The sequence below is a fragment of the Aulostomus chinensis genome, chromosome 23 (assembly GCF_037954235.1).
Source record: "Aulostomus chinensis isolate RoL2024-O1b breed Wild chromosome 23, RoL_Achi_v1.0, whole genome shotgun sequence".
Classification (NCBI taxonomy): Eukaryota; Metazoa; Chordata; class Actinopteri; order Syngnathiformes; family Aulostomidae; genus Aulostomus; species Aulostomus chinensis.
This window is the reverse complement of record NC_141342.1, coordinates 9,054,812-9,081,950: the sequence shown is the minus strand read 5'-3', so window position 1 is coordinate 9,081,950 and position 27,139 is coordinate 9,054,812. Positions and strand designations below refer to the sequence as shown.

Sequence of the window (27,139 nt, the reverse complement as noted above, 5' to 3'; positions counted from 1 at the left end):
CCTTGTTTTTCCTGGTTAAAATCCCATATTTAGATCAGGTTTTGTGTCTAGTGTCTCCCCCTCAACAGAATTATGTTTGTATAGTTGCAGGGTTCCCACATGTCCTGGAAAACCTGGAATTTTAGAGACTAGTTTTCCAGTTGTGGAAACACCTGGAATTGATTTAAATGACTAAATATGCTGGAAAACAATGTAAGTTGTCCTGGAATTTTTTGTATTATATCTTGTTTTACTTTGCTTTTAATACACTAAGAGAAGATTCATTTTTTATAGAATAAATTATACTTGCCTTGAAATGTTACTTATGGGTTGTGTGGCCTAATCAATTTTTTTTGGGTTAAACAAAATCTGTAGTACGCTGTTGTTTTTGCACTTAATTTTATGTGGAACTTGTCCTTGGCAATAGCAAATGTATGATATTTGCTATCTTCATGGCTAATTTAGATGATTTCTAATTATAGATGGGAATTAGGCAAGGCAGGAAGGGTCCTGGAAAATGATTTCTTAAAAAGGTGGGACCCCTCAGCTGCTGTTTTCATAATTGCGGTGCTCTGTTGTGCAGCAGATGCAAGTGCATGCCTGGCTGAGGACAGACAGGAAAGGAGAGGAGGTGATTCTGTTGTTTGTGTGTCTGTTTTGTTGTCATGAGTCGTGAGCAAGAGAATGAGTGTGGGTGTTACCTCCTGACATTTAAATGACTGCCCTAAGCATTTTCCAGGAAGCAAATTATCACAGAAACGTGTGAGTATGCATGGTTGTAATAGATAGAAGCTCTGGTTCTTGTGTATCACCCCAGGGTTTTGGGGGAATATTTCACTCCCAGCAAGACATAGAGAGGAGCATATAAGAGAAAGACATTGTGAGACAGCAGCAGTGAATTATCTATGTCATCAGCTGACCTCATCCTGCTCCTGTACCTCTTTTTCTTACTGTTGTGCAATTTTTTTTTTTATTCATCAAGTAAATTTCCAGCAAACAAATAAATAGACAAGTATAGGAAATTGATGAAGCACAGTGCCTGGGTTTCACATTCTGCCAAACAGCTTTGTTTTGTTCCCAGTGTGCAGTATTTTCTACGACGTACAATGTGTGCACATGCTGTGCAATGATTGTTTTCCCTTGTTGGAGATTGAAATCAAACTGCAGTGTTCGTATTTGTGTTGGTATCTGTTATGTTTGTCTTGGGGCATGATGTGTTTATGAAAAAGAACAAAGTTGATTTAACAGGGGGAATCCAAGTGAACAAGACATTTTCAATCGAGTTACTAATAGCTGCGTGTATGTTGTGTATCGCAGTTTTTTTAAAAACATTTTTACTGACTACTGTCAAAACATTTTACACATTTTCAAATGATGAAGAATAACACAGAAAATAATTGTCAAGGTATCACTGACGCTGAGTTCTTAAAATCTTCTTCCACCCTGGCATTTGAATTTAGACATTTCGTTCGTGAAACAATACCTGCCGGTCTTTACCTTACCCTGTGTAAAACCAATCCACTAATAAGAAACAGAGGAAAAGAAATCCACAAATGTAGACTTTAAAGTGATACTTCCCTGAAAAAGTTTTTTTTTTCCCCTTTAGCTCAGGAAGACATTTCCCCTGCTACTTCCTTCAATTACTGAATGCAGTAAAAGGCAACTGTGTATATTTGGATTTAAGCTATGGTGACTGATGGCTAACAGTAGTGAATTGGTACGTATTTCAAACTGTCAAGACCATATCCAGTATAAACCATGTCTTCTTTCTGTATGTACAGTTATCTGCAAAAACTTTGGTTTGAGTTAAAAACTAACAAATTATTACAATAAAGCCCCTTTCACACTGCACCAAAAACGCAGGTGAACACGGGTGTTTGGGCACTCTGGAAGGGTCGACTCGGCATTTCGACTCGCGTCCACCGACCCTCCAAGCAACCCGGTGTTTAGCGGCTCGCCTTGGCTCTGTTCTGCTCGCCTGCAGTGGGAAAAAGGGAACCCATGTTGTCTCTGGTTTCCCGCGACCGTCCAGTCGCATTCTGACTTTGTCACTGTGCCGCCTGTCAGACTGTCATTGTGGAAGCTCTGGGGGGGGGGGAATAAATAAATAAATAAAAAAAATTGGGCTGGGCTGCACTGTGGGAGCTGCTCACTCATCTCTCAATAAAGTTTTGGCCTCTGCCATAAGATCAGTCTTCCTGTTGATGTCCCAGAGACTCTATGATGACGTATGAAAGAGAAAAACACAGGCACGCAGCCTTCACAGCGGGAGCTTAGACCCACGTCTGCTGGAAGCGTGAATGCGCCCTAATGCCAAGCAAGCGTGGGTACAAAAACCCGCTTTGACACGCGTGTTTCAGTGTGAAAGGGGTATAAGTGAGTGCTGAAGCAGAGGTGAAATTTTTTTTTTTTAGGCTCAAACATTTTTGGTAAATTGACATTTTTGGGCAGTTTTGCTGTTTTGTTGCTATAGCCGTTGTTCGCTATATGTCATCATTAGCCTCAAGCTATATATATGTAGCTTTCTCTTCCTGCATTCTGGAGTCCCCAAGCATCACAAGGTGATGCAGGAGGAAATTTTTGTGTGTGTGTGTGTTCAGTGCATCTATTTTTGGGGACTTAAAGACAAAATACACTTTTCAGGTGAAATATCACTTCTAGATGCAGTGAGTATCAGTAAAGAATTTTCTAACAATTCAGAGTAAAAGCTATTTTACTAATTTGCACCTTTCTTGTGTGGTCGTGTGCCCTGCTTGGTCCCAGCTTCCTCCTAATTTGTTTGGAGGGGAAACTGGCCAGTAACATACAAAGACACACATAAACACACAAGCCATTTATTTTAAGATTTGGGAAATTGGGGTTTAATATTATAATGTTACCTGCAGAACAATATGTAAGCTACTTACCCTGAGATTTGGAGTGTGTACATGCGTGTGTGCGCGCACACACACACACACACACACACACACACACACACACACGCGCACACACACACACACACACACACACACACAGCCTGCAGGATCCCGCCATCATCTGATGGTATTAGAGAAATGTGCTGTGATCGCACAGTGATCGATGTCACAGAAGCTTAGAATTAATAGGAACAGATGACACTGAAGAACAGCCTGGTGCTTGATGCATTTTCTGTCTTCATTTAGGGGCATGAGTCTTTCTGCAGGCACGCACAAGTCTACCAGCTATACATGTATATTGTGCAGAACATGTGTGTGTGTGAGTAACAAGTTAATGAAGGAACTGGAACATATGCTGCCACAGCTCATTCTTAACTGAGCCACCCTGTCTCCTCCAATGATGGATAGAATAAGAGGGCTCATTAACAGATAGCAGCCTGTTTAATAAATGTGGTCGTTAGCTGTATTTCGGTTGGGTTATTCTGCTTTTTACTAGCTAATCAAACCTTGTCTCCTCTCACACAGTCATGCTAACAATCCCTGCAGGTTTCATTGTGTTTCTAAATAGCATCATATGCTTTGCCTCATTTGAAAGGTGGGTTATTTTTACTCTTCATACCTCTTTACCGTGATCATAGCCATTATGACATTTCACACAAATTGGTCCCATACAATAAGTGCTGACTTAAAAAAAATTGTATTTATTTATTTATCTATATTGTATTTCTTGTATTTAAAAGGTGAAAGGTAAACTTTATTGGGACATCATAATAATCCTGCAAAAACACATTTTGTTCCAGTCTTCCACGAGTCAGAACACTGAGGGTTCCTTCAAAGTTTCTACTGCATATATTATTGTAGATCTTTATTGCAGCTTCATTGGCTGGGGGAGGGAGGCATCCAATTGCAAGTAATACTAGTTGCTTTTATTATTTAACAGAATGTCTGTTTTCTGTCACACATCTTTAATCAACATTCAATATTTACCTTCCTCAAGTCTGTCATTGTGTCCCGTTTTTATTCTAAAAATACATTTGTTCCTGTGATTTGAAAGTTTTTAGAGAAAAGTCACCATGCCATGCAAGACAGAGTTTTCAGGCTGACAGACCACAATTGTTGATTTCACTGATTGTTTCTGCCTTTCTGCTTGGAGAAAGTATCTGTCTTTGAAAACCTGAAGTAGTTGAAGTTTGCGTGTTGACAAAATGTTTTCTTGTCTTTTCTGGCTGAAAGGTGCTGCAGCACATCCTGAATCCAGCCTTCCTATACAGTTTTGAGAAGGGGGAAGGTGAGCAGCTGCTTGGACCCCCAAACCCCGAAGGAGACAATCCTGAAAGCATCACCAGTGTCTTCATCACTAAGGTACACATGCAAAGACATGCTAGCATGCATTCGTTTTCCTCCTCTTTTTTTTCTCTATTCACACTACTCAGCTATTGCATTGTCTTTCTGTCTGTTTCTCTCTTCGTTTCCTCTCATCATATCACCCCAGCATGCCTAAACACCTAATTTGCTACATATCATTCTACTTTTCTCGTGGCCATCCCACTTTCATTCATCACAAAGTGTCCTTCCTTCCTTTCTTTTTAGTCTTTTCCATCTGTCTTTGTTTCTTTTCTCTCCTTCCAGGAATCCCAAAGGTCCCTCTTTGTCACGTTTTATTCATCAGGCCAGACTATAATTCCTGGTGTAAATGTCACAATGTGACCATGCTAAAGGTCAACATGTTTGTTTGTGCTGTGACAGATCTCATCACTGACTAACACCAGTCTTAATGGCTGCTAATGGCTCCTCTTTAGTCTAGTTAAATTCATTCCCTCCCCTTCTCTTCTCTGTACCTCCTCTTTAGGGATTCAGGTGGCATTTTTAATTGGGACAATAGTTAGAATGTTAGCAACTCAGTCTTTATTTTACATTGAGTGTGTCTTTCACGTCATACAGAATTTAAAGGTTCAGTTTGTTGCCGATCTCGTATGTCACTCTCGACTCCATAGTGGGCAGCATATAACCAGAATAAAGAAACTGCTAAATTCTTCTTCACCAGCTGATTTAGCAATTTAAATTTCAAGTGTCGTCTGTAGCTGAACACTTCAGATCGTTCCAAATTAGACTTGTGTATTGTTCCAAGGGTGATTAATTGTAAAGCCACTGCTTCTTTATGCCTCTTGAGGAACAAAGAGGTACCACAGGACAAGACCCTCTGGTGATATCTATCTTTTGAAAAAAGTAAAATGCTCTTGCTTCTACTCATTGAACAGTATGTCTCTGCAACTTCTCACTAAATCAACCCAACAGACCTGCCTCATTGCATTATCCAAATTTGTGTCTAAGCTTCCAGAGTGTAGTCTGCCACCAGCTTACCAGCCTGGAGTTTGTCCTTATTTACATAGCAAAAAAAAAAAAAAAAAAAAACAACTTAAAAATGGCAGTCGGCAAAAAGTGGCACAGGAGGAGAATGCAGACTGAAATAATCATCTGAAAGCAAGCTTATCCATGCGACATTGTTCCAGTAAACTAGACTGTACAGGTGCAAGCTGGCTATGGCTAAAATAATCAGCTTACATTTCTATTTACATAAATCTGCTGCAGGTTAAATGTCAATACCCGAGCATCTCGTACCCTGTAACCCCACATCTCCTCTATCCCCCTCCAAGGTTCTGGATCCAGAGAAGCAAGCTGACCTGCTGGACTCTTTGCGCATTTGCTTGCTGCAGTTCTCCACCCTGCTGGTGGAGCACGCACCCCACCATATCCATGACAACAACAAATCACGCAACAGCAAGCTGCGGCGCCTCATGACCTTTGCCTGGCCATGCCTATTGCCTAAAGCCTGCGTGGACCCAGCCTGCAAATACAGTGGTCACTTACTTCTGGCCCACATCATTGCAAAGTTTGCCATTCACAAGAAGATCGTCCTGCAGGTGAGGAGGATCTCAGAGAGAGAAAATCAACTCGGTGAAGTGTGGCTTTGACTTTGACACACAAATAACAAAGATGAAACCCGGCACTTTTTATTTTTCAACAGATGTAAAAGCACTAAAAGTGTTTGTAAAACAGTCAAAACAAGCAAAACATCAAGATGAAAAACACATAGATTTGAAATAAGATGCACTCAGGGGGACATTTGTTGCCTGAATCGTACTGATGGAAAAGAATGTGGCAGACTGTGCTCATATGTTTTTGCAAGAGTAACTGGATGGTTATTACCATCACATATCTGTCGTTCAGTGTAATTTTAAAGTGTGCTAAAGGAAATACAGCTATACCTTGGCACATTCCCTATGCAAGTATGGTTTCTGTGTCTGCTATAGGTGTTCCACAGCCTTTTGAAGGCCCACACCATGGAGGCCCGGGCCATTGTTCGTCAGGCCATGGCCATCCTCACCCCAGCTGTGCCCGCTCGCATGGAAGATGGCCACCAGATGTTGACACACTGGACTCGCAAAATCATTGTGGAGGAGGGACACACTGTACCGCAGCTGGTCCACATACTGCATCTCATAGTGCAGCACTTCAGGGTGAGTAGAGGCAACATAACACACAGAAAATTTATTAATTTCGTCCTGGTCATGTTATGTTGATGATGGTTGGTGGCGTGCTGTTTCTGGTGACTGCAAAGGCCATATGACTGACATCGTTGTGCACAGACCATTTATAGGTATCTTGCACCCTATAGATGGGGGCATGGTCACTCCGTGTCTTTACTTGTTTTATTTTTCAGGTAATTTTTCAGCCATCTGTATATGAAATTTCGGTGACTCAAATTATTTAGTTTGACCTACATAATAGTGGTTATGTATGCTAGCCGTCATAACGGTACTGTGCTCATGGTCTGCCTGAGTCACAGAAAGCCAGCGAAGGATCATTGGTTTGTATGTTTGCATTCCTCTTTAAACTCAAGAGCCACTTTTTGCACTCTGCCTCCTTCACTTGATACTCGTCACCTCGCCAGTCAGAGAGCAGCAGTCTCTTAGCTGAAGACTGACATTTTCCTTAGCTCCCCTCTCTATCTCGCTGACAGGTTGCTCTCACTGGGCCAGATGACTAATCTAATGTAATCACATCAGCATAATTACACTGGGGAGGAGATAATGACAGACAGACGAGAGACTTGGTGTGTCTGTGCGTGTGTCTGTGTGTGTGTGTGTTTGCGTCTGTGTCTGTTCGATGAAGGAATGGAGCGATTGTGTGTGTGTGTGTGTTTGTCTGTGTGCACACGTGATGGACAAGGCTTAGCCGTTCCGTCATTAAGGGGCTGTGAAGTCCTGCTCTATCGACTATAATTACCCTCAAAGTGAGAAGCTTTAATATTCTTTGACACTGGCAGCAGCAGCCCTCAGATAGACATCTCATCTCTTGCTCTTTTGTCTTGTGTGTTTGAGAGTCCTAGTTCGGTTCGCAGTGAAGCTAAGTGACTCTTGAGTGTGATGTTTGAGAGTGTGGATGCTCAGGGCTAAGTGTGTGTCATCATGCCCTTGAAACTAAGTAGGAATACAACATCTGACTCAGAGTGATTTGACATCCCGGTTAACTTGGCATGTATTATTACCCCAAAATCTGGAACAAAGTGTTGCCAGTGTGGAAAAATGAAACTCCTCACCTGGAAGGATTGCTTGCAGCAGTATGACACTGATGTCAGGGAAAGGCTGTGGTCAGTTCCACGGAGCGCTCAGTCTTCAGTTTAATTTACACCTGTTTATACTGGCAAGATAGTCCCTTTTATAACATCATGGTAAAATTTTTGATAGAATTTCTGGAAGAGAGAAGTTCTCTTCTACTGCGATTCAGTTCACAAAGCCAGGTTTAGGCTTAATCTGCAAAACAGAGTTATTAGGTCTATCAAAGATGGCCATTCTTCTCTTTCCCGCACTAACTTGGAGTAAGAACTTTATGATTGGTTCTTTTTCCCCTAGACTAAAGGTTGAGAGGAAAATTCCAATTATTTGGGGAATATGCTTGTTTTCCATTAGTTTTAGTACCAGACAAACAGATAGTTACCCTTCTCTCCTCTCTCGGTGCGCTTCTAATGCATTACTCAAGACCCCCAGCTGTCAGCTGACTTCTAGTTAGCTTACCTGTAATGACAGCTAATATTAGGGCAGTCTAGAAACCTGTCTCAAATACACTTATTTCCACCTATTGCCTTCGTTGATAGTTTTACTTAACATTTGCCATGGAAAACACCGGATACAAAATGTTTTGTTGACTATAGTTAAAGTTAGGGTTTGAGGTGAATCAGTTCCAGGTATGCAACGTTCTCTAAAAAAAGCAGCAGTTTATAATTTCAGCAATAGTTGATTAACAGTTGCCCAGCAAATGTTTGGCACAACTCCTGTTGTGTTACCACAGACAAAGACCATTTTGTCCATCGTCTGACCATCCAGGCATGTCATCATTTTTCTTGTGCATTTCTTTCGCTCATTCTTATCTGACATTTCTCTTTAAAGGAGGGGTAGAAGCTGCCTGATTTAAAAAAAAAATGTATTCTTTTAGTTTCTTTTTTTAATTTTACAAAAGAAATACAATATACAAACAATATGGCATAAATCTGTCTAAATTGTTTTTGAATCATACTCTGATCAAGAACCCTCCCTCCTCACTCCCACTCGCCCTCCCAGGTAAACTGTCACTAAATAGATCAGCGACCATTACATTAGTGTTTTGTCCTGGCTCACAAACTACACTGATAATAAATAACTGCAAATATAGCCTGTACAGCTTGCTAGCAAAGTTGGCAAATTAGTTTCTTACCTGTCCAAAAGAAAGGCTGCTACTTGCACTTCCGTAGTTAAACATTTTGATTCTTTTATGTTGCTTTTATACTGGACAGCAATCTGCTAATTTGCCCGTCTTTTTTGCGGCTCGGTCAGAGGCTATAGACAGAGCGCGGCAAATTGGGGGTCAATTTTGGCCCGGCAATATTCCTCCTCGGAGGGTACACTTATTGCCACCTCCACTGCTATGTAAATCCAAGTCGTCAATGTGCCGGCTCGGTGTGTGGGCAGAGGTGGCAGTGATGACGCAAACATAACGCTCGCTGGTTCTCCTGCATCAAACACGTCCAAGAATATCGACACTGACAGCCAGAGCGGCAAATTGCTGTTTTGATACTCACAGACTGTGTCATGGGGCTTAATATTGTTTTGTTATACGTCACTGTTCACGTGCAACTTTGTGCTGCACGTCACATCACATGTTTATGCCCACACAAGAGGCGGCTTTTTTGAAAAGAGGACTATTACTCCTCCATTTCACACAGACAAGTATCTTGCAAATTCCCGCCACTACCTGGCTGCAAATTTGGTGCATTCTGTGTTTAAAAAGGGCTTTAGACTCCTCCAGCGAGCATATGAATCCCCTAGAATCACTCGCTTTGCACCCAGCCTTTTATCCTTCTCCCTCTTATCTATTGCTAGTTCTATAAAAGACCTTTTCCTTTTTGAAGTGTTTTCTTCTGGATCTCTGCTCGTCCTCCTTGATGCTGCTCACCCGACACTGATCCAACAAGGCGTTGATACCTGCTTTAGGCTTCCTGGTTTCAGCCCTTTGATGGACAGCTAAGCTGCCCAATCAGGTGCAGTCTGGTTTCGGCTGTTGATGGACAGCTGAACTGGCCAACCACTCTAACTGGTAGTGTTTTTTGATTGGGTGGTGGTGAATTTGGCCCTGCATCCCTTGTGTATCAGGGATATTGATGGTTCCTTTTTTTTAAACATCATAATTTATTGATTGCTATTGAGACATCATGACAAAGGTATGACACAGGTATTATAACACAAAGTACATAGAAATCTGGGGGCCTACCCCTCCTTTAAGGGGTTACCCACTGAAAGCGATACTGTCTTTTGCAGAACGGCTATGATCACATTCAACCAGTTACGCATTTACACTGCTCAGTACAGCCGCTGTCTGATCTGCTGGCCCCTGAGCAGCTCCCCTGGAGCCTTGCTTAGGTGGTTGTAATGAGGGTTGAGCCAGTGCTGCTTCATCACTTTAACCAACCAGATTTATCCAGGTGGCCCTGGGAACTGAACTGGCTGCCCTCTGGTCTCAAGCTTGCATCACTCACCTTAGGCCACGACTTTCCCCCTTTGATTTCTGTAGGAAAAAATACGTGGAAATCCTGGTTGACCTTGTGTTCACAGTACCAAACAGATGCATTTCAACTAGATGTTAGGTATTATTAATCACTGTGTAGTATCAGCAATAGAGGGCAATATATTGCAATTGACTGCAGTAGTTTCGACTACATTAGATTTGAATTTATTTCAAACATGTAAACAGAGATGTCATATGAAACAAAGCAAAGAAAAGATTCTCAACACAATTTTGTAGTTCGGTTTACATTTTCGAAAAGGAGCGGGAAGACGTACATACTTATTTAATCCCACCCCCTATCCATAAATAGCTTTTTTGTTAATTAACTAACTTGCCATTACAAGAGTTAATCTTTACTGTTGTGCCTCTTCAGGTCTACTATCCTGTACGCCACCACCTTGTGCAGCACATGATCAGCGCGATGCAACGGCTGGGCTTCACTCCTAGTGTGACCATTGAGCAAAGGAAGCTGGCTGTGGACCTGGCTGAGGTGGTCATTAAGTGGGAGTTACAGAGGATCAAAGACCAACAGGTGTGTTCATAGACTTGTGGAAACACACATCTTCTTAATCCAAACAGAAGATGTTAACTTAAAGTAGTGTTAGTCTTACCAGTTTGTGACTATTAAACTGTTGTATCTACCTACATTCATATTTAAACTGTCACCAAATGATGCATTTCAGTTAAAAAAAAAGGTATTTATTGCATGGAATTGATTTTTTACTTAGTCATGTTCCTTAATTATTTATGACTTATAATCCTTGACAAGATTGTTTATTCTGTAAACTATAAGTATTTGACTCCTCATCTCCTCTCCTGCTTGGCCCTGGCAGCCAGAGTCTGAGGCTGAAGCAGGAGCTGGTGGTGAGGGGACCAGTAGTGGAGCTGTGAAGAGAGGGCTGTCTGTGGAAGCTGCTGCCGCTGCTGCTGGACAGGATGTCAAGAGGTTCCGTACAGCAGCTGGGGCTGCCTCTACGGTGAGCTCATTTTGCCATCATCAGATGCCAGCAGAAAGTTAGTTCCCAGTGACATATATAAAGATGACATAGTTTATTACATCCTATTATAATCTGCCACATCCTCCAAAATCAACAGCTGCTTTCTCTTACCTTCAAAGTTTGTTCTGTGTCTCTGCCTTGTGAATGACAGCACAACAGTTTGCAACAGACTTTGATCAAACAGCCAGTTTTACATCTGTCTGAGACAAAAATTTCCACCAGGAGATGACAGCATGGTTGCCGCAATCCATTTTACCTCGTAACACGATGGCAGCCCAACATCTGTTTCATCTTGAATCTCACTGGGATTTGCTGTTTTTCGCTGTATCAAACCGAATAAGAGACTTTTTGTCAAGACATGTCTGTTCAAAAACGGATTAGTAGTTGTTGGATTACGTTAAGGAACTCTTTGTTACAAACAGAATATAGACTTTTGAAAGCCCATGGAGTCCCAGAAAAGCCAACCACTTATCCTATATTGCCGATGTGTTTGGTAAATTAGGTTTAGCTGTATATCATCATATTCTCTCAGATGAAAATCTGTATTCATAATGATTTCCAAAATGTATGAGGGCGTTGATTCTTTAACAATGCTTCCTTACCAGAAGTTTTCGTTTGTGTGCATATAACATTCATATATGTTATTATGATGTATTTGAAAATGACCTCAATGCTTGAACAAAATCGAATGGTTTTCCAACACTTGCACAAGTCATACTAGTCATCAGTCTGGTCCTTAAGCTTCATTTATGTGATATTTTGAGTCTAATAACAATTGATAGAGCTGAAAGTATCCATTGCTCTGAATGTTTCTAGAATAATTTAAAAATCGTAATTGCTGTCCTGTTTTCATTGGTGGTCCAGGTAAAAATGTTGTCTTTGATATCTTCTCTAAAAGACTTCTTGCAGTCTTTGCATGGTTGCCAGTTTTATAAAAAAGTCTGTATTGTATCCCAGAATCTGAAAGTTTAAAGCCTTCTGTGTTTATATACTCTTTCTCTTCACAGTATTCACACACAAAAATGCATACATACATAATGTGTTGATTTTTGTATCTGTGTTGATAGGTGTTTGGCCGTAGTCAGTCCATGCCTGGTACTGAAACCATGCTCACTAAACCTGTTGAAAAGCAACATACGGACACTGTTGTTAACTTCCTCATCAGGATTGCTTGCCAGGTAAGAGCATCACCATCTCTCTCTTGCTCTTGCTCTCTCTCACACTCTCTCTCTCTCTCTCTCTCTCTCACTCAATCACACACACGCGCGCGCACACACACACACACACACACACACACACACAAACAAGGCCAGGTTCTGCCATCCATATGGGCTTCAAGGAAGGACACAACTTTCCAAACCCTTCAGTTGTGAAAGAACGTTTCACTTGATGGCACATATCTATACACTAGACTTACAGGCATATTGTCAGTTGGCTGATTGTTTGCTAGATGTGCTTTTGTCCAAACAAAATTCGTATTGGTTGGACACTCTCCATTCAACATTAAGCAGGAGAAAAGCACTTCCTCTCAGTAGCCCTCCAGGACTAACCAGGCTGCCACTTGCCACCCTGCTGATTGTGCACCTTATTTAGTTATTGAATTCCTTGTTGTGTGTATTATTTTAATTGACATTCACCCCTTTTGGAATCATTCAAAAAAAAAAGTTCCCATGAATAATATTTGTCCTGTGCCATTTGGCATCCCCATGATTTGAACAGTTAACGTGGCCCAAAGCTTAACTTGCAGCAATCCCAGGCTGCTCCTCTCCTTACTGTTAGCCACAAATGTCACAGGTCTCCACACAAAACTCTTTTGGTTTAGTGGCAATGACCTTGCTCATAGGCCTGAAATAGACGTTGAAATTTCACATGCCTGGACTTTTACTGTCTTTTTTGGGTCAGGCCCCGTTTTTATGTTTGAGCAACTAGTGGCGATTTTTCAACGCCAACAAAATATCGTACAGAAACGGAATCTATCTTTCTATTTCACATGATGATTAGGTATTGGGATATTAAATTTATAACTGTAGAAAAATTTAATTTTTTACCTTGCCTCAGGAATCACAAGCGACCAAAGTGCACCCAAGCTAGCTCATATGGATTCATGGTTAGCATCAATCCTTGAACTGTACATTGCCAACCTCCAGTCTCAGTGAATGAAATGGCAACAAATGGGCACAGTTCTTATGTCTCCTTTACCTGTGATTTCTCATCTTTGGGACACTGTTGTGATGTAAAGATGGTAGGATCACACCAATAATGTCAAACCTCCTTCTTCTTGTGTCTTGTTTAGGTGAATGACAGCACCAATGTGGCTGGGTCTCCAGGGGAACTGCTGTCTCGCCGCTGTGTTAGCCTGATGAAGACAGCCCTCAGGCCTGACATGTGGCCTCGAGCTGAACTCAAGCTCCAGTGGTTTGACAAGCTGCTCATGACAGTGGTAAGATGTTGTGTCCTTAAAACCACATGGTCAGATTGTGTGACCCTGATAGGTTAGAGGAGCATTCATGCTTGTTTGCTTACATTTTTGGATACAATGTTTAAACCTTTCCAAAAGGTCAGTAAGTTCTGGATGGTTTTGTGCTCTTTTGACCTGGCCAGTCACAAGTACCACAGGAGCATATCACTGATGGTTTGAAGTTGCCTGTGAGGATGTATAGTATCAGTAGTCTTTTACGCAAATGCATCCACATCCAAAATACTCAGGATTGTTATTGTCATGTTTGCTAGCAATAAGCGGCGAGTGGTTAAGGATAACTAAATGCTTTTTGCCTTCCCATCGTCTGCAGAAGTTTTCCTGTTCCTGCTTAAGCTCTGACTTAGTGTTTGCTCTAACGCCTCTGAGTCCTTTGTCTGTTATCAGCACTACATGAAGTGAGGCACCAACTGCCATAATGACAAAATAATGACAGTGGTGAGATAACTGGAGTCTATCCGGGTTGGCCTGTGCCTTCTCTTTCAACCCCCCGCCCCTCTTCATCCTCTATTCCTCATCCTTGCCTTCTGTATCACCCCACTGTGCCTCTCTGCATCTCCCCTCGCCTTTCCGTCAGTCCCTTGCCACCACTTCCTTTTTTTTTTATTTTCAGGCTCTTATCCCAGCCTCTTTTTTCTCTTTCTCTCTTATCTGTCGTTCCTCTCTGTCTGCGCTCATCTCTCCGGTCTGATTCGGCACCAGTGTTCAGGCAAGGTTATCATCATATACCAGCAATTGTCACGTACCTCTCCTGTTCTCTTCTGGGAATCATTGCATCAGCTGCACTGTTTTCTTTGCCTCCACGCACAAAACCCCAACAACCCCTACGGATCCCATGGGCATGGTCCGACAAACAAGGCTCTGTGTAGTTTTTTATGCAGATGCAAATACACTGTTTTTTCCCCATGGGAGCATACACTCCCTGCCCTGCAGTCATACTCAGACTAATGAGCAATGCCCTAAATCGGATTACCTTTTATCACCTCATTGTATTGGCACGACAGTGACTTAGCGTCAGGCAGATGTGCGTGTGTGTGTGTGTTTTCATATGCCTCGTCTGCTTGGCTTCAGAGACAAGGTCGCTTTCTGTTACTATAGTGCTAAAATCAATACTGTCCTAATATCTACCAGGAGCCTTATCACTAGTCACCTTGTTCATTAGCCAAGATTAGCGCCATGGATCTGTCTCTGATTATCCTCTTGGCCCTGCCAACTTTTAAAACTTCACTGCAATTTAGACCAAATTAGGACCCTATGTTCGCCATTGATCTTTGGTTTAGTTGCAATCACATTGCCTTGGTTCTTTTGTGTAAGAAATAACCTGTGTGTACAGTATTGATTTCTCAGTTTGTATTATTTATTGAGTAAATACTTACTTGATTTATATATGTACTCATGAAATATTTATAGTTTTATTGTAGATTTGAAAATCCACCAACTTTCTTTTTCCCCCACACCCTCCATGTGCTTTCAGGAGCAGCCAGCACAGGCTAACATCTCCAACATCTGCACTGGATTGGAGATTCTCTGCTTCCTGCTGACTGTGCTGCAGTCCCCAGCTATCCTGGCCCACTTCAAGCCCCTCCAGAGAGGCATTGCTGCCTGCATGACTTGCGGCAACACTAAAGTCCTGCGTGCTGTCCACTCACTCCTGTCTCGCCTAATGAGCATCTTCCCCACTGAGCCCAGTAAGCACTAAAGGCTGAATTTCTGATTGAAACTTTCATCTTTAGCATTCTGTGTTTGAATGAAACATTTTTGTCTCCTCCCGCTTTTCCTAGGCACATCAACCGTGGCATCTAAGTATGAGGAACTTGAGTGTCTCTATGCTGCTGTGGGAAAGGTCATCTATGAAGGGCTTACCAGCTATGAAAAAGCCACAAGCAACACTAACCCCACACAGCTCTTCGGTGAGGCACCCAAATCTCTAAATTTCCCTTCTCATTAATCACTTTATACACCCTTTTGCTCTGTTACTTCCCACCATTTTCCCCCCACACTCCATCACTTTTCTCTACTAAACCAAGCAACCTCTCAGTTACTTTGAGCAATTGAGACAGTGTGGGGGTCATTAAAGTCCTCGCTGATGGTTGGCTAACATCTGGTTTGTCAAAACCACGGCCACAGTCCAGTGGTTTGGGAAAGATTGTGTTGGGAAGGATTTCTACCTCCGGTCATCCGACCCCTATGATCGTTACTAATATTCATGCAGATGTCACAAAATATGTAAAAAAAAAAAAAACAACTCACACTAGATTTTATAGAGATATACATTTTTTTTATTTCACTTGGCTATTTTTAAAAGTACAGTAGGTTTCCAGACAAATGACCCTTGGGTGAAGGTGACAAATAGATACTGAGAGACATCTAAGGGTTATGCTATTTGATACAGTTTTCCAAATGGTAGTTGTGGTCAATAAAAGGCTTTTGCTATTCTTTTGTCACAGAGAAGTTGCACTGATGTGATGCATCCGTCTGGCCAGAGTAGGTGACATTTTAACATTTGTCTCCCCTCGAGGGAGTATCAGAGGGGGACATTACTCATACCTATCCCTGCCTCTGTGACGTCCTGAAACTTTTGTTATATTCCTTCCAAAAATAAGTCCTTGTCAAGCAAGGTGTAGCTGTGTGCTTGTCTGTTACACTACCCCGCAGAGTTTAATTTCAGATTCTTCTATTTCCTATCCACCCCGTTCCTTTCATCATCCTCCCTTCCCGGCCATTTGTCTTCCAGGAACACTGATGATCCTGAAGTCAGCCTGCAGTTACAATGCCAGTTACATCGACCGCCTCATCTCTGTGTTTACACGGTCCTTGCAGAAGATGGTGCGCGAACACCTGAGCCCTCAGCAGGCCAACCCAGGGGTCACTGAAACCAGCACTGGTACATGAATCCAACAGGGAGAGGAAGAATGTTTAGCACATTAATAAAAGACAGACACATATTTATCATGCTTTTTAAACGAAATGAATATGAAGTCTACAAGGCTGCATTTACAGCCGACTGACAGTATTGAGAAGGGTAGTGTTCATGTTTTCCTCAACCTAAAATCACAGCAAGGGCTTGAGTAGTGAGGTCAGTTGTGCACGTCATACACATGCACAGTCCAATTGAAAATGCCGATATCCCATGTATCTCAGCAGTGCCTGGCTCCATACAACGTCTTTATCAAAATTGCTTTATCAATGGCCCCAGCTGTGTTCTCAATAGCTGACATGGTGGGGGGAGATTCACTGCACAGATAGTCTGGTTTCACAGGGAATGTTCTGCTGTAGCTGCTCTTCCCAGCCAGCATTATCTCCTCATCTTTCTAAAGCAAACACACAGGTACCATGTTCTGTTTGGGTAGGCTTGATGGTTCCAACTTGATGCAGAACCTTTCTTCAGTTTGTCCCTCAGCACAAACAAGTTAAAGCATCATTAAAACTATTTTTGGTTTTCTTAAGTACTTTATATTAGACCTGATTATTGCACTTACTTGCTGCTCTGAGCTTTAGCTTTATAGAAGTCGGGCAGTAAATAATTCCTGTTTCAACTTCTCAGACAGAAGGTAATGGCTAGAAGATGCTATCTGTGCTTTAAATGGACCCTTAATGACTATATCGGGAAACACAGACATTTACTCCCCACTAGGAGCGGTTATAGTCATGAAGACCAAAGGCTTTCTGACCAGTCAGGCCTTTGTCCTGAAAGACTTCATGTCTCACTGACCAAATAGGCCTAATTGATGCAGTTTATCCTGACTCCGTTGAAGCTGTTCCCTTCTGTGTTGTCTGGCATCAATTTTAGAAACATATGTATGTTTCTGTGATAAAGTAAAGTTAGAATAGATGTTGTGAGCCTGAATATCTTGGCCTGTCTCTTGATAAAGATGGGACAAGAAGGGCAATGTTCCTATAATAATTATATTGCTTCAGTCTTATATGGGTAGGTTTAACTTATTTACTAAATAATCGGCTCAATAATCTGCCCACAAGCAATTAAATAATAGTTTGTTTCACAAAGATGTGAACAATTACTCAGATTGTTACAAAGTTTAATTGTAGCCTGTTTGTCTCTTTAACTCTTAACTTCCCTGTTGTCATAGTGACCAGTGAGCTGGTAATGCTGAGTCTCGATCTGGTGAAGACTCGATTGTCAGTCATGAGCATGGAAATGAGGAAGAACTTCATCCAGGTCATCCTCACATCACTGATTGAGAAGTCCCCTGACCCGAAAATTCTTCGCGCTGTTGTCAAGATTGTGGAAGAGTGGGTGAAAAACAATTCACCTATGGCTGCCAATCAGGTAATACAACTTCTTTTTCTTGAGTAAGATAATTCAGCATGTGAAACAATACCTAGTCATACAAATGTGATATGAAGAAAGAAATAAAAATGTGTTATTCAGCAATATCATTCTTTTAGTTCTTTAATACTAGCTGGTGTAAATCGGAACTGTATCAGCGAAGTACATTTGAAAAAAAAAAACCTTTGGAGAAACAATAAGCTAAGCACGTTTGTATATTACATTTGAAGGTTTCACATTTACATAATTCCAACTGAGGAGAATAAGGCTTAAGGAGCTGAGTTGGACATTGTGATGCATTAATGTTCATTCATGTGTTTTGTATTTTTTTTCCCCTCTTATTGCTTCCAGTGTCTTTAATATCAGAAAACTTTTAACCTTTGCCTCCCCTTTCTAACCAAAATCCCTCCATATCCCAGATGCCCAACCTTCGTGAGAAGTCCATCTTGCTGGTGAAGATGATGACCTACATAGAGAAGCGTTTCCCCGATGAACTTGAGCTAAACGCCCAGTTCCTGGACCTCGTTAATTACGTCTACAGGTAATTACTGCCATTCATCACATGGCCAAATGCCCGTGCCGCTGATGCCATGTCGCCCTTACATCCATCTTTACAGGAGGAATGAAGGTCAGTAGGGTGGTGAGGCAGGAAAAAGGACACAGGAAGTTGGGTCAAGGAAGAAAATGGAAGAGGGAGTTTGAAACGTTGAGCACCATAACAAAGAGTGAAGTGCAAGCGGGATAAATCTTTGTGTGATGTATAGAGATGGTTACAATCCAGTGGATTAATTAATAGACATTGATGCAGATAGAAGAAAGTGTGAGGTGTGGAATTGAGCTTAAAAGAGGTCAAAGCGACAGCAGGTAGTGAAACTGATAGAAAGTGTTCCAGGGTTTTTCAACTGGGTTACAATGGTGTCAGGAACTCCTGACAGGACACCTAGCAGGTGGGGGCCAAAGGGGAGAGACTGCCCTATTGCCTGTAATCCATCAAACCATGGCTCTCTTTGTCTTTCTGTCTAACACGCATACACATTTAATCAGCCAAATGTACCTTGTATCCCTCCGCCCCATCTGCTCTTCATGTCAAAAGATTTAAAATGAGCAGTAAAGCCATGATGGACAGTCAGTAATGATAATGGAATGATAGAGCAGCTGCCTGCGCCAGAACAATGTCTGATTAAAAGAATACTGCAAATGGTAGCAACACACAGCTGTGGTATCTTTGCTTTTGTTGTTCCTTCTGTTACATGAATCATACCCATGAGACTCATCCAATGCAGCAGGATGATGTAGAAATAATGGCATTTGTTAAGAAAGTGTGTAATGTGGAACTGTAAGTGTTGTACCATCCCCACAGTCTTGCAGGCTAATTTTACACAACATTTGGTATTAACTGCTCTCCTCTCACACATCAGTGATCTTAAACATTGTATGACTGTGGCGATTTAAACATAGTGACACCCTGCCTTTGAATGTTCCTTGGAGATGGCTTTTTGTGGGTGTAACGTGTGGAAATGTATCTGTCAGTTTTCTTGTGTAACCAGAAGAGTTAGAGGTATCATATTAGATTGTTGTCAAAATACTCGAATGTTGTATTCTTATTCGTCTTATTCATGTTTTCTGCTGCTTTCCCTCCTTTGCACATTTGTTTCTGTACCATGTCACTTGAGCTGAACTGGCACCAAATTCCTGCTTGCTTGTGCTACTTTCAGGGATTAGACGCCAGCTCTAAATTCTCAGCTTCTTCCATCAATGTCATGTAATGTTTTATGCTAAGAAGAGGAAAGTAAGACTAATACTTGTTGCTAGTTAACCAGTCATTGTTATCCTATGTGGTAAACTGCATTGTAAAATGTTCACTACTGCTGTGGTTCTACTGTAGGTCAACAGTCAAAGTAATGAGCTAAAACTATAAACTTGAAAGATGTTATAGTAGAACCTAAATATGACCAATAATAAGACAATATAATGCTTCCTTAAAGTACAATAAAACAACAAAATGCATATATTTATACTTCATGCTTCACATTGGTGAGGTAAATGGGTAAAAAGTCAATCAAGTCGATGTATTTTCTATGTCTTTATTCAGGGATGAGAATCTTTCAGGAAGTGACATAACATCAAAGTTGGAACCAGCTTTTCTGTCTGGACTTCGCTGCACTCAACCGCTGATCAGAGCAAAGTTCTTTGAGGTGTTTGATGCCTCCATGAAGCGGCGAGTCTATGAGAGGCTCCTTTACATCTGCTGTTCTCAGAACTGGGAGGCTATGGGCAGCCACTTCTGGATCAAACAGTGCATCGAGGTAAACAGCGCCGCTTCTGATCTTTCATTCGGCTTCTCCATTTGAAACATGTTGTTGACTCAAAAAAAGTCCTCAGGTTTTTTTCTTTGAGTCTCAGTCAATCTCATTTCCGTTAGCTACTGTTACTGATCTTGTGTTTTGGATTTTGCGTGTGTGTGTGTCTGTGTGCGTGCTTGTTAGCTGCTGTTGGCGGTGTGTGAACGTAACACCATCATCGGCACCAGCTGCCAGGGATCCATGCTTCCATCTATCACAAACGTCATCAACTTGGCAGACAGCCATGACCGTGCTGCGTTCGCCATGGCAACCCATGTCAAGCAAGAGCCGCGTGAGAGGGAAAATAGTGAGACCAAGGAGGAGGTAGGACATTAACACACATGCCCCACGAAGCATCAAAAACATGCTCTTCACATAAATTAGCACATTATCCCATTAGGAGTGTGTCCCAGATTAAAGCTGATTCTTAGCTCTATAAAACAAGGGCCAGTTCTCCTCTCTCACCGCATACTTTGAGGCGAATAGTTAATTTTATTTACTTAAAATGCCCATTGTTGTGTGAAATATTACACTAAATGTCCAAACTTTTGCCTGCCTCTCTTGTCATTCATGGCAGGATGTGGAGATAGATATTGAGTTGGCACCAGGTGACCAAACAGCCATCCCCAAGACTAAGGACCAGGCTGAGAGAGATGCAGGAAACCAGCTGCACATGCTTACAAACCGCCATGACAAGTTCCTCGACTCTTTAAGAGAAGTCAAGGTGAGGTTGGTCCATGTGGAATCTGAGAGCTTGCTTAATTTCAGATCAGTTTGTGCAAAGTATTTTATTGTGAGTTGGTCTATGAATATAGTTCCCATGGCTTAGTAATGCAATTGATTCATAACATTGAGCCTCATTCATGAAATGTTGTTATTTAAAAAATTGTCCTTAAACACTCCAGTTATTTTTAGCCCTCGTTTAAGACTTGCAGACTGAAAGAAAGGCATGATGATTATTTCTAAATCGTTGCTCCTGAATTCTTTTGTGTAAACTTGTAACTGGCTTGGCTTGAAAAGTGTCCAAAATTCTACAAAAGGTACACGGTAGATGTAGTGTGTAAGAATAAATGAAAACACATTTCATGAATGAGGCCCAATGTTCTTAATTTCAACCTAACATTATAAACAAATAGAATATTAACAGCCAATAATTACGACAATGTTGTTCCAAATCAGCTGGCATCTTAAGAATGGCTTTTGTGGCTATAAGATGGACCATGAAATGTCGACTTAAACTTCATTAAATCTTTATTAGCTGCCAAACACTGTGGTCTATGCTATTGGAGTTATACATCTTAACATCATGCTGAGGGAATCGGATTTATCAACTCAAAAGAACTGATGTTGACCTGGATGGAACATCAGTTGAAAACCGCTGAATCACTTTGTTGGAAATGAAATGCCTCTGTTGTGTGTTAGACGGGAGCCCTCCTGAATGCTCTGGTCCAGCTGTGTCACATTGCGACGCCGCTTGCTGAGAGGACCTGGGTGCAGCTTTTCCCTCGTCTCTGGAAGATCCTCTCTGATAGGCAGCAACATGTGAGTACAATTTACTGGCAACATAGACACCTGTGCTCCTATGTCATGCATTTTCTGATTCTCAGTGTGAAATATTTTACCTTTGTCTGACACAGCTGCATACAGTGTGACTCTCGTGTATCAAATCTAAAAGGACAGTTTGTCTTTGACCTTGGCTCTCTCAACACATGTAAATCTACTTAATGAGGGTAGATTAATTTATGCTAAATATGGAAAGGAGAAAGCTGAGGAAGGAAATCTGTGAGTATTTTGAGAGTTGTTGAAAGGCTTTGATTTGAAGTGATTGAGCTCTTAAATGACTGAAGTATGCCATCAATAGAGAAAAGCCTCCAGAATGGTGATATTTTTCCCCAGTGGCGTGCATGATGTCACACATGTGCTCCATGTGTTTTGTTCTGATGCCTGTCTCCCCTATAGCCTATCATCTGTCTTCAAAACGGTAATTACTGCAGCTCAGCCTTCACTTCCCTGAGCTGATCATTACATCGTCGTCTTAGTCAGGAATTTGGTGACCAATTGGCCTTCACCACCACCATCCTAATTAAAATGACCATCAAGGCATTAATTGTTCCATTCTGTCATCGGGCAGTGGAAATTATACTCGGTGGCAATACATCATTTATTTCTGAGTGTGTGTCAGTCTTGATTATGGAAGCGCTTAGCCCACAGTCACGCTAAAAGTCGATCTACATGAGAAACTCTGATTGGTTCTGAACAAGCAAATGACCTCACTGTTTTTGACTTTGACTATTTTGCATTATAGACTATTTGTACATATGCATACAAAATATAGATATTCAAATTTAGATGTTACTTGTTCTTTTTTGATCTCTTCCATTGACTCTGTTTACAATGTTTCTTGTTGTCTTGCTTCACATCAAGGCTACAAACATTGTCATTTGTTCCTTACCTGGCTGTTCTCTTCTACCTCTTCTTTCCAGTTTCATGGTGCAATCTTACTGGAAAAAGGCATCACGTTGCATCCCATTCCAAGCAACAGTATGCTTTTATCAATACTCTGTATCATTCCACTGCTGCTAATGTTGCTGCCTCCATCTTCTTTTTCCAGGCTCTGTCAGGAGAAATGAGTCCTTTCCTGTGCAGCGGCAGCCACCAGGCCCAGAGAGACTGTCAGCCTAGTGCCCTGAACTGCTTTGTGGAGGCCATGTCTCAGTGTGTGCCCCCTATTCCCATCCGCCCTTGTGTGCTGAAGTACTTGGGAAAGACACATAATCTCTGGCTGAGATCCACTCTGATGTTGGAGCAGCAGGCCTTTGAAAAGGGCCTTAGCCTGCACAGCAAACCCAAGCAGAGCGCAGAGGTCTACGAGCAGGAGAGCATCACTCCACCTCAACAGGTAACACGCTTTAACACTGGGGAGAACTGGAGCCACATATTAACTTAAGGAGACTTACTGATATCAAGCATTTCAGGGATGCACAATGTTACCAAGTCCTCTTCTGCATTGTGGAGGATCTTTATGTTTGAATTAAAATGAGCAAAACTGACCTCAATTCTGCTTAATGTCCCAATAGGAGATTTTGGACTCTCTTGCAGAGCTTTACTCTCTCCTCCAAGAAGAGGACATGTGGGCAGGTCTGTGGCAGAAGAGGTGCAAGTTCCCTGAAACTGCCACAGCTATTGCCTATGAGCAGCATGGCTTCTTTGAACAGGTAAGAGACAGCATGGTACAAGGCAGTAATGGACCGATTTTAAGTATGTGTGGTAGCTTTATATGAGACTTAACATAGTTTTCTGATGGTTTGTTATGGTCACTTTGGTAAGGTAAATCAATTTTCTTATAGCTGTCTATAAAATACCGCTCTACAGCATTTTGTGTTGGCTGTAGGTGTTTATTTAGCGCTTTTAATTGTTTATATTCCACATTTACATCAATGAAGACGACCTAAGTATCGGTTAATGATTTTTTTTTTTGGACTTATTTCTATGAAAAAAAACGTACCAAAAATTTTTAATGTGTCCATCCAGGCCCAGGAAAGCTATGAGAAGGCAATGGAAAAAGCTAGAAAAGAGCATGAAAGAAGCAACGTGTCACCAGCCATCTTCCCTGAGTACCAGCTCTGGGAGGACCACTGGATACGGTACGATTTCTGATGGATATATGAGTCTGTCTAATGCATCGGAAGAAGCTGCAGGACATGAAACATTACAGATTTGTAATTTGAATTCATGAATTTATTCCGTGGATCAAGGTAGAAATCACAGTTGAAAGTAGATAATTTTCCATTAAGCCTACTGTCTTTATGACACGTATGTCAGAATTTAATGGCATCATACAAACAGCTGGATACAGTGAAAGATGACTACCATGACGAATTTTTGTTTGGGAAAATCGATCATGGTTGGTAGCTTTAAATATTTTTTAAATTTTTAATAATATTTTCAATATAACATTTGGGCTTGAAATAAAAGGACGCAATCGTCTTGTTTAGCACAATTGTAGCACACTGTATTGTTCAAAGTAAACTTTCTGTCTTACTTGTTTTCCTCACGTCCAGCTGTTCCAAGGAATTGAACCAGTGGGAACCGTTGACAGAATACGGCCAATCTAAAGGCCACTCAAACCCTTATCTAGTGCTTGAGTGCGCTTGGAGGGTTTCCAATTGGGCTGCCATGAAGGAGGCTCTAGTACAGGTGAGAAGTGCACAGCCACCATGTAAAACTAAATGCGTGTATGGCTTTCCACACACACTCTGAGAGGATGCAATAACCTTAGACAGTTTGACAGAAATAGGAAGTGTAACTACAGGTTTCTACTTACCCAGTCACAGATGAAGTAGAGGCTCAAGGTTTGAACCCAGTGAACCATAGACTCAACGTTTACTCATCGTTTTTCCATTTTGGTCCCAGTTTCCGGCACAGTGCTGTATATTCAGCTCAGACTTTATGTTAGTGTGAAGAGGCATTGTAACTTGATATTGGCACTGTCTGGCCCCTCCACAGTCACACACCCACAGGGGAGAAGGAGAGAGCTGACTATAAAGCTGTGCAAATGCAGTTCAGCTGCTTGGTCTGTTAATTTATTGTCCTCATGTTTCCTAAAACAGAGTGTATACGGGTGGCAAGCGTGTGATAGCACCTGACATATAACAAATACTACTGCTTTGCTCTTTCAAGGAGACTTGAAACCAATCCATTGAGTAGCTCTGTCCTAAGGTGACAACTAATTAAATTGTCTGGATGGCAGCACCAATGTTGCAATATCCCTTTCTCCTTGCTTCATTCCTTTCTTCCTTGGTGTACCCATTTCTCTTTCTTTTCTCTCTTACCTCTCCAACTTCTCCACTTCTAGTTGCTATTGTTACCCTCCCTACTTCCAGCCCCCCCACCCACCCCCGTCTCTTCAACCCTGGCTCTGTAGCTCGGCTAGCAGCTAATATTTACGACAGCTGCGTGTGTGAATAATTACCCTGGCATCTGCTGTGGGCTGATTTGTTTTATAGTGGAGGAGAGGAGCAAGGCTTTCTGTTGGCTGCCTGGCCACTGCTCATCAGCTCAGAGGCAAAGTCCAAATGTCCCTGCTTTCAATTAAAGCAGGCTCTTGATAAGGGCATCCCTGTCTCCAGGATATTCATCAAGCGTCAGCCTTGATAAGTGCGCTCTGACAGATTACTGTAATTTTTCTCCGCATCGGAAGTGCTAACACAAATGCACACCTTTGCTTTCCCCCTTTCTGGCTCTTTCTGGGTCTTGCTACTTTTAGTCTTCCCTCATTCCTTTTCTCTTTAAGTGATATTAAAAAAACAAACACTTTTTGACATCACAGGCTCCCACAGCTAGTGTTTGTTTAGTGCTAATGCACGCGGCATTTTAATCAATAGCATAGCTCTAAGTTTCCTCCACCTCTGTGTCAGATTCGTAAGGTTGATTAGTTATTAGTAGAAAAAGTCATTCTTAAAATTCATTTTTAACTGTATTGTTTTTGTTTTGTGCTAATTAGGTAAGAAAAGTGTCAGAGGCTCTTTCCCCTCAGAACTTTTCACTTAATTAAAACTGCAATACACACGACAAGGTGAAGCGTGTGTGCAGATGTGCTTGACACCATGAGAGACACAGGAAAACAGCACGCTTACACATACACCAACTGAGTTTCCTGAGATTATTTTACCAATCTATCAACATCCCTTTTTAGTTGCAAACAATAACTTCTGTTCTGTCTGAGAGTCAGCCATATATATATATATATATATATATAAAAATAAAAAAATAAATAAATAAATAAAATTTTACCTTTGAATAGAATGATAAAGTGGGAGATTAAACCCCTTCTCAGTGCTGCATTTTATCAAACCAGCTGAAGTCTTTGGTTTTCTGGGAGCAGCAGATGGTAGAAGTGGAAACTGAAAACAAACGATGAATGAATAGCAGCACATTTGCATTTTTACACTGACCAAAGAGGGAAAATATCAAAGCTCCCATTTCCGACCCAAACTGTGTTCTTTGAAGTTATCTTGATCTATTGCCTTGATTTTCAGAGACATGATCTGATGATGAGACACCCTCCCTAGTGTATCCTGAGCTTGTTATTGTGTTTATATGAAGATACTCTGATTAAATTGCTATTTGTTTACTCATGTTAGAAAATGTTAAAAATTGCCTAACTTGTATTCTTAATTAAAACACGGATCTTAAATCCATTTGTCATACCTAATTTTTTTTTTTTTTTAATTTCCAGGTGGAGCTGAGCTGTCCTAAGGAGATGGCTTGGAAGGTGAACATGCACCGTGGCTACCTGGCTATCTGCCACCCTGAGGAGCAGCAGCTCAACTTCATAGAAAGGCTGGTAGAGATGGCCTCAAGCCTGGCCATCCGTGAGTGGAGAAGGTTGCCGCATATCGTCTCCCACGTGCACACACCACTGCTACAGGTTAGTATGTAAAAGAGGTCTTCCAGCTAAAAAAAAAAAAAAAAAAGGCTTCAATTAGGCTAAATCTGCAGCCTAAAGAGTGATAAAAGGAGACCAGTTTATTGTAGTAATCATTCGAAAAGATGCATATTGAGAGATCATCAGTAACCTTGACACAATGCAGAGTTGAGTGTTGGTGATAACAGCCTCTCCCCCCTTCTTCTCACTCCAGTGCATAAAATTGACATGGACAGATGATTAAAAACATCCTCCAAAAAACTTTAAGCCTCTTTGATTCCCCCATGGAGGATTTCAATAGACAGGGGAAAAGATGAGAAGGGACTATGAGAGGCAGGAAAGAAGAGGCTAAGAGAGGAAAATGAGAAGGCGCTGAGAGAAGGAGGGAAGAAAGAGTTAGTTTAGAATGGCTGTAATTACTTCCCTACCATCAGATACCGTTTGATTAAATACCTGCAGCAGAATTACATTTACATGATGAATGGGATGCTCTGAATGAAAGTTAGAAATTGGCCATCAGCTGATATTAACAGATAATAGGGAAAAATATTGTATTGCCTAATTTATTTTGTTTTGTAAAATTTGATTTCAGAGCTCGGGGTTAAGTCTTCAGCGC

General features: G+C 41.4%; 1 protein-coding gene across 2 annotated transcripts in view; it reads left to right on the top strand.

Annotated features, from left to right (window-relative positions):
* trrap (transformation/transcription domain-associated protein) overlaps positions 1-27,139 on the top strand; it is an 82,908-nt gene that overhangs the window by 25,734 nt on the left and 30,035 nt on the right. For both annotated transcript variants that reach the window (XM_086194888.1, XM_086194887.1), the window contains 21 exons: positions 4,128-4,256; positions 5,549-5,815; positions 6,206-6,412; positions 10,366-10,524; positions 10,826-10,969; positions 12,058-12,168; positions 13,284-13,430; positions 14,941-15,154; positions 15,248-15,376; positions 16,201-16,350; positions 17,555-17,754; positions 18,174-18,295; positions 19,847-20,060; positions 20,241-20,420; positions 20,674-20,820; positions 21,519-21,638; positions 22,708-22,995; positions 23,174-23,311; positions 23,628-23,740; positions 24,158-24,293; positions 26,335-26,526. In XM_086194888.1, the coding sequence (XP_086051014.1) occupies positions 4,128-4,256; positions 5,549-5,815; positions 6,206-6,412; positions 10,366-10,524; positions 10,826-10,969; positions 12,058-12,168; positions 13,284-13,430; positions 14,941-15,154; positions 15,248-15,376; positions 16,201-16,350; positions 17,555-17,754; positions 18,174-18,295; positions 19,847-20,060; positions 20,241-20,420; positions 20,674-20,820; positions 21,519-21,638; positions 22,708-22,995; positions 23,174-23,311; positions 23,628-23,740; positions 24,158-24,293; positions 26,335-26,526 (3,507 nt within the window). The remainder of the gene's footprint in view (positions 1-4,127; positions 4,257-5,548; positions 5,816-6,205; positions 6,413-10,365; positions 10,525-10,825; positions 10,970-12,057; positions 12,169-13,283; positions 13,431-14,940; positions 15,155-15,247; positions 15,377-16,200; positions 16,351-17,554; positions 17,755-18,173; positions 18,296-19,846; positions 20,061-20,240; positions 20,421-20,673; positions 20,821-21,518; positions 21,639-22,707; positions 22,996-23,173; positions 23,312-23,627; positions 23,741-24,157; positions 24,294-26,334; positions 26,527-27,139) is intronic.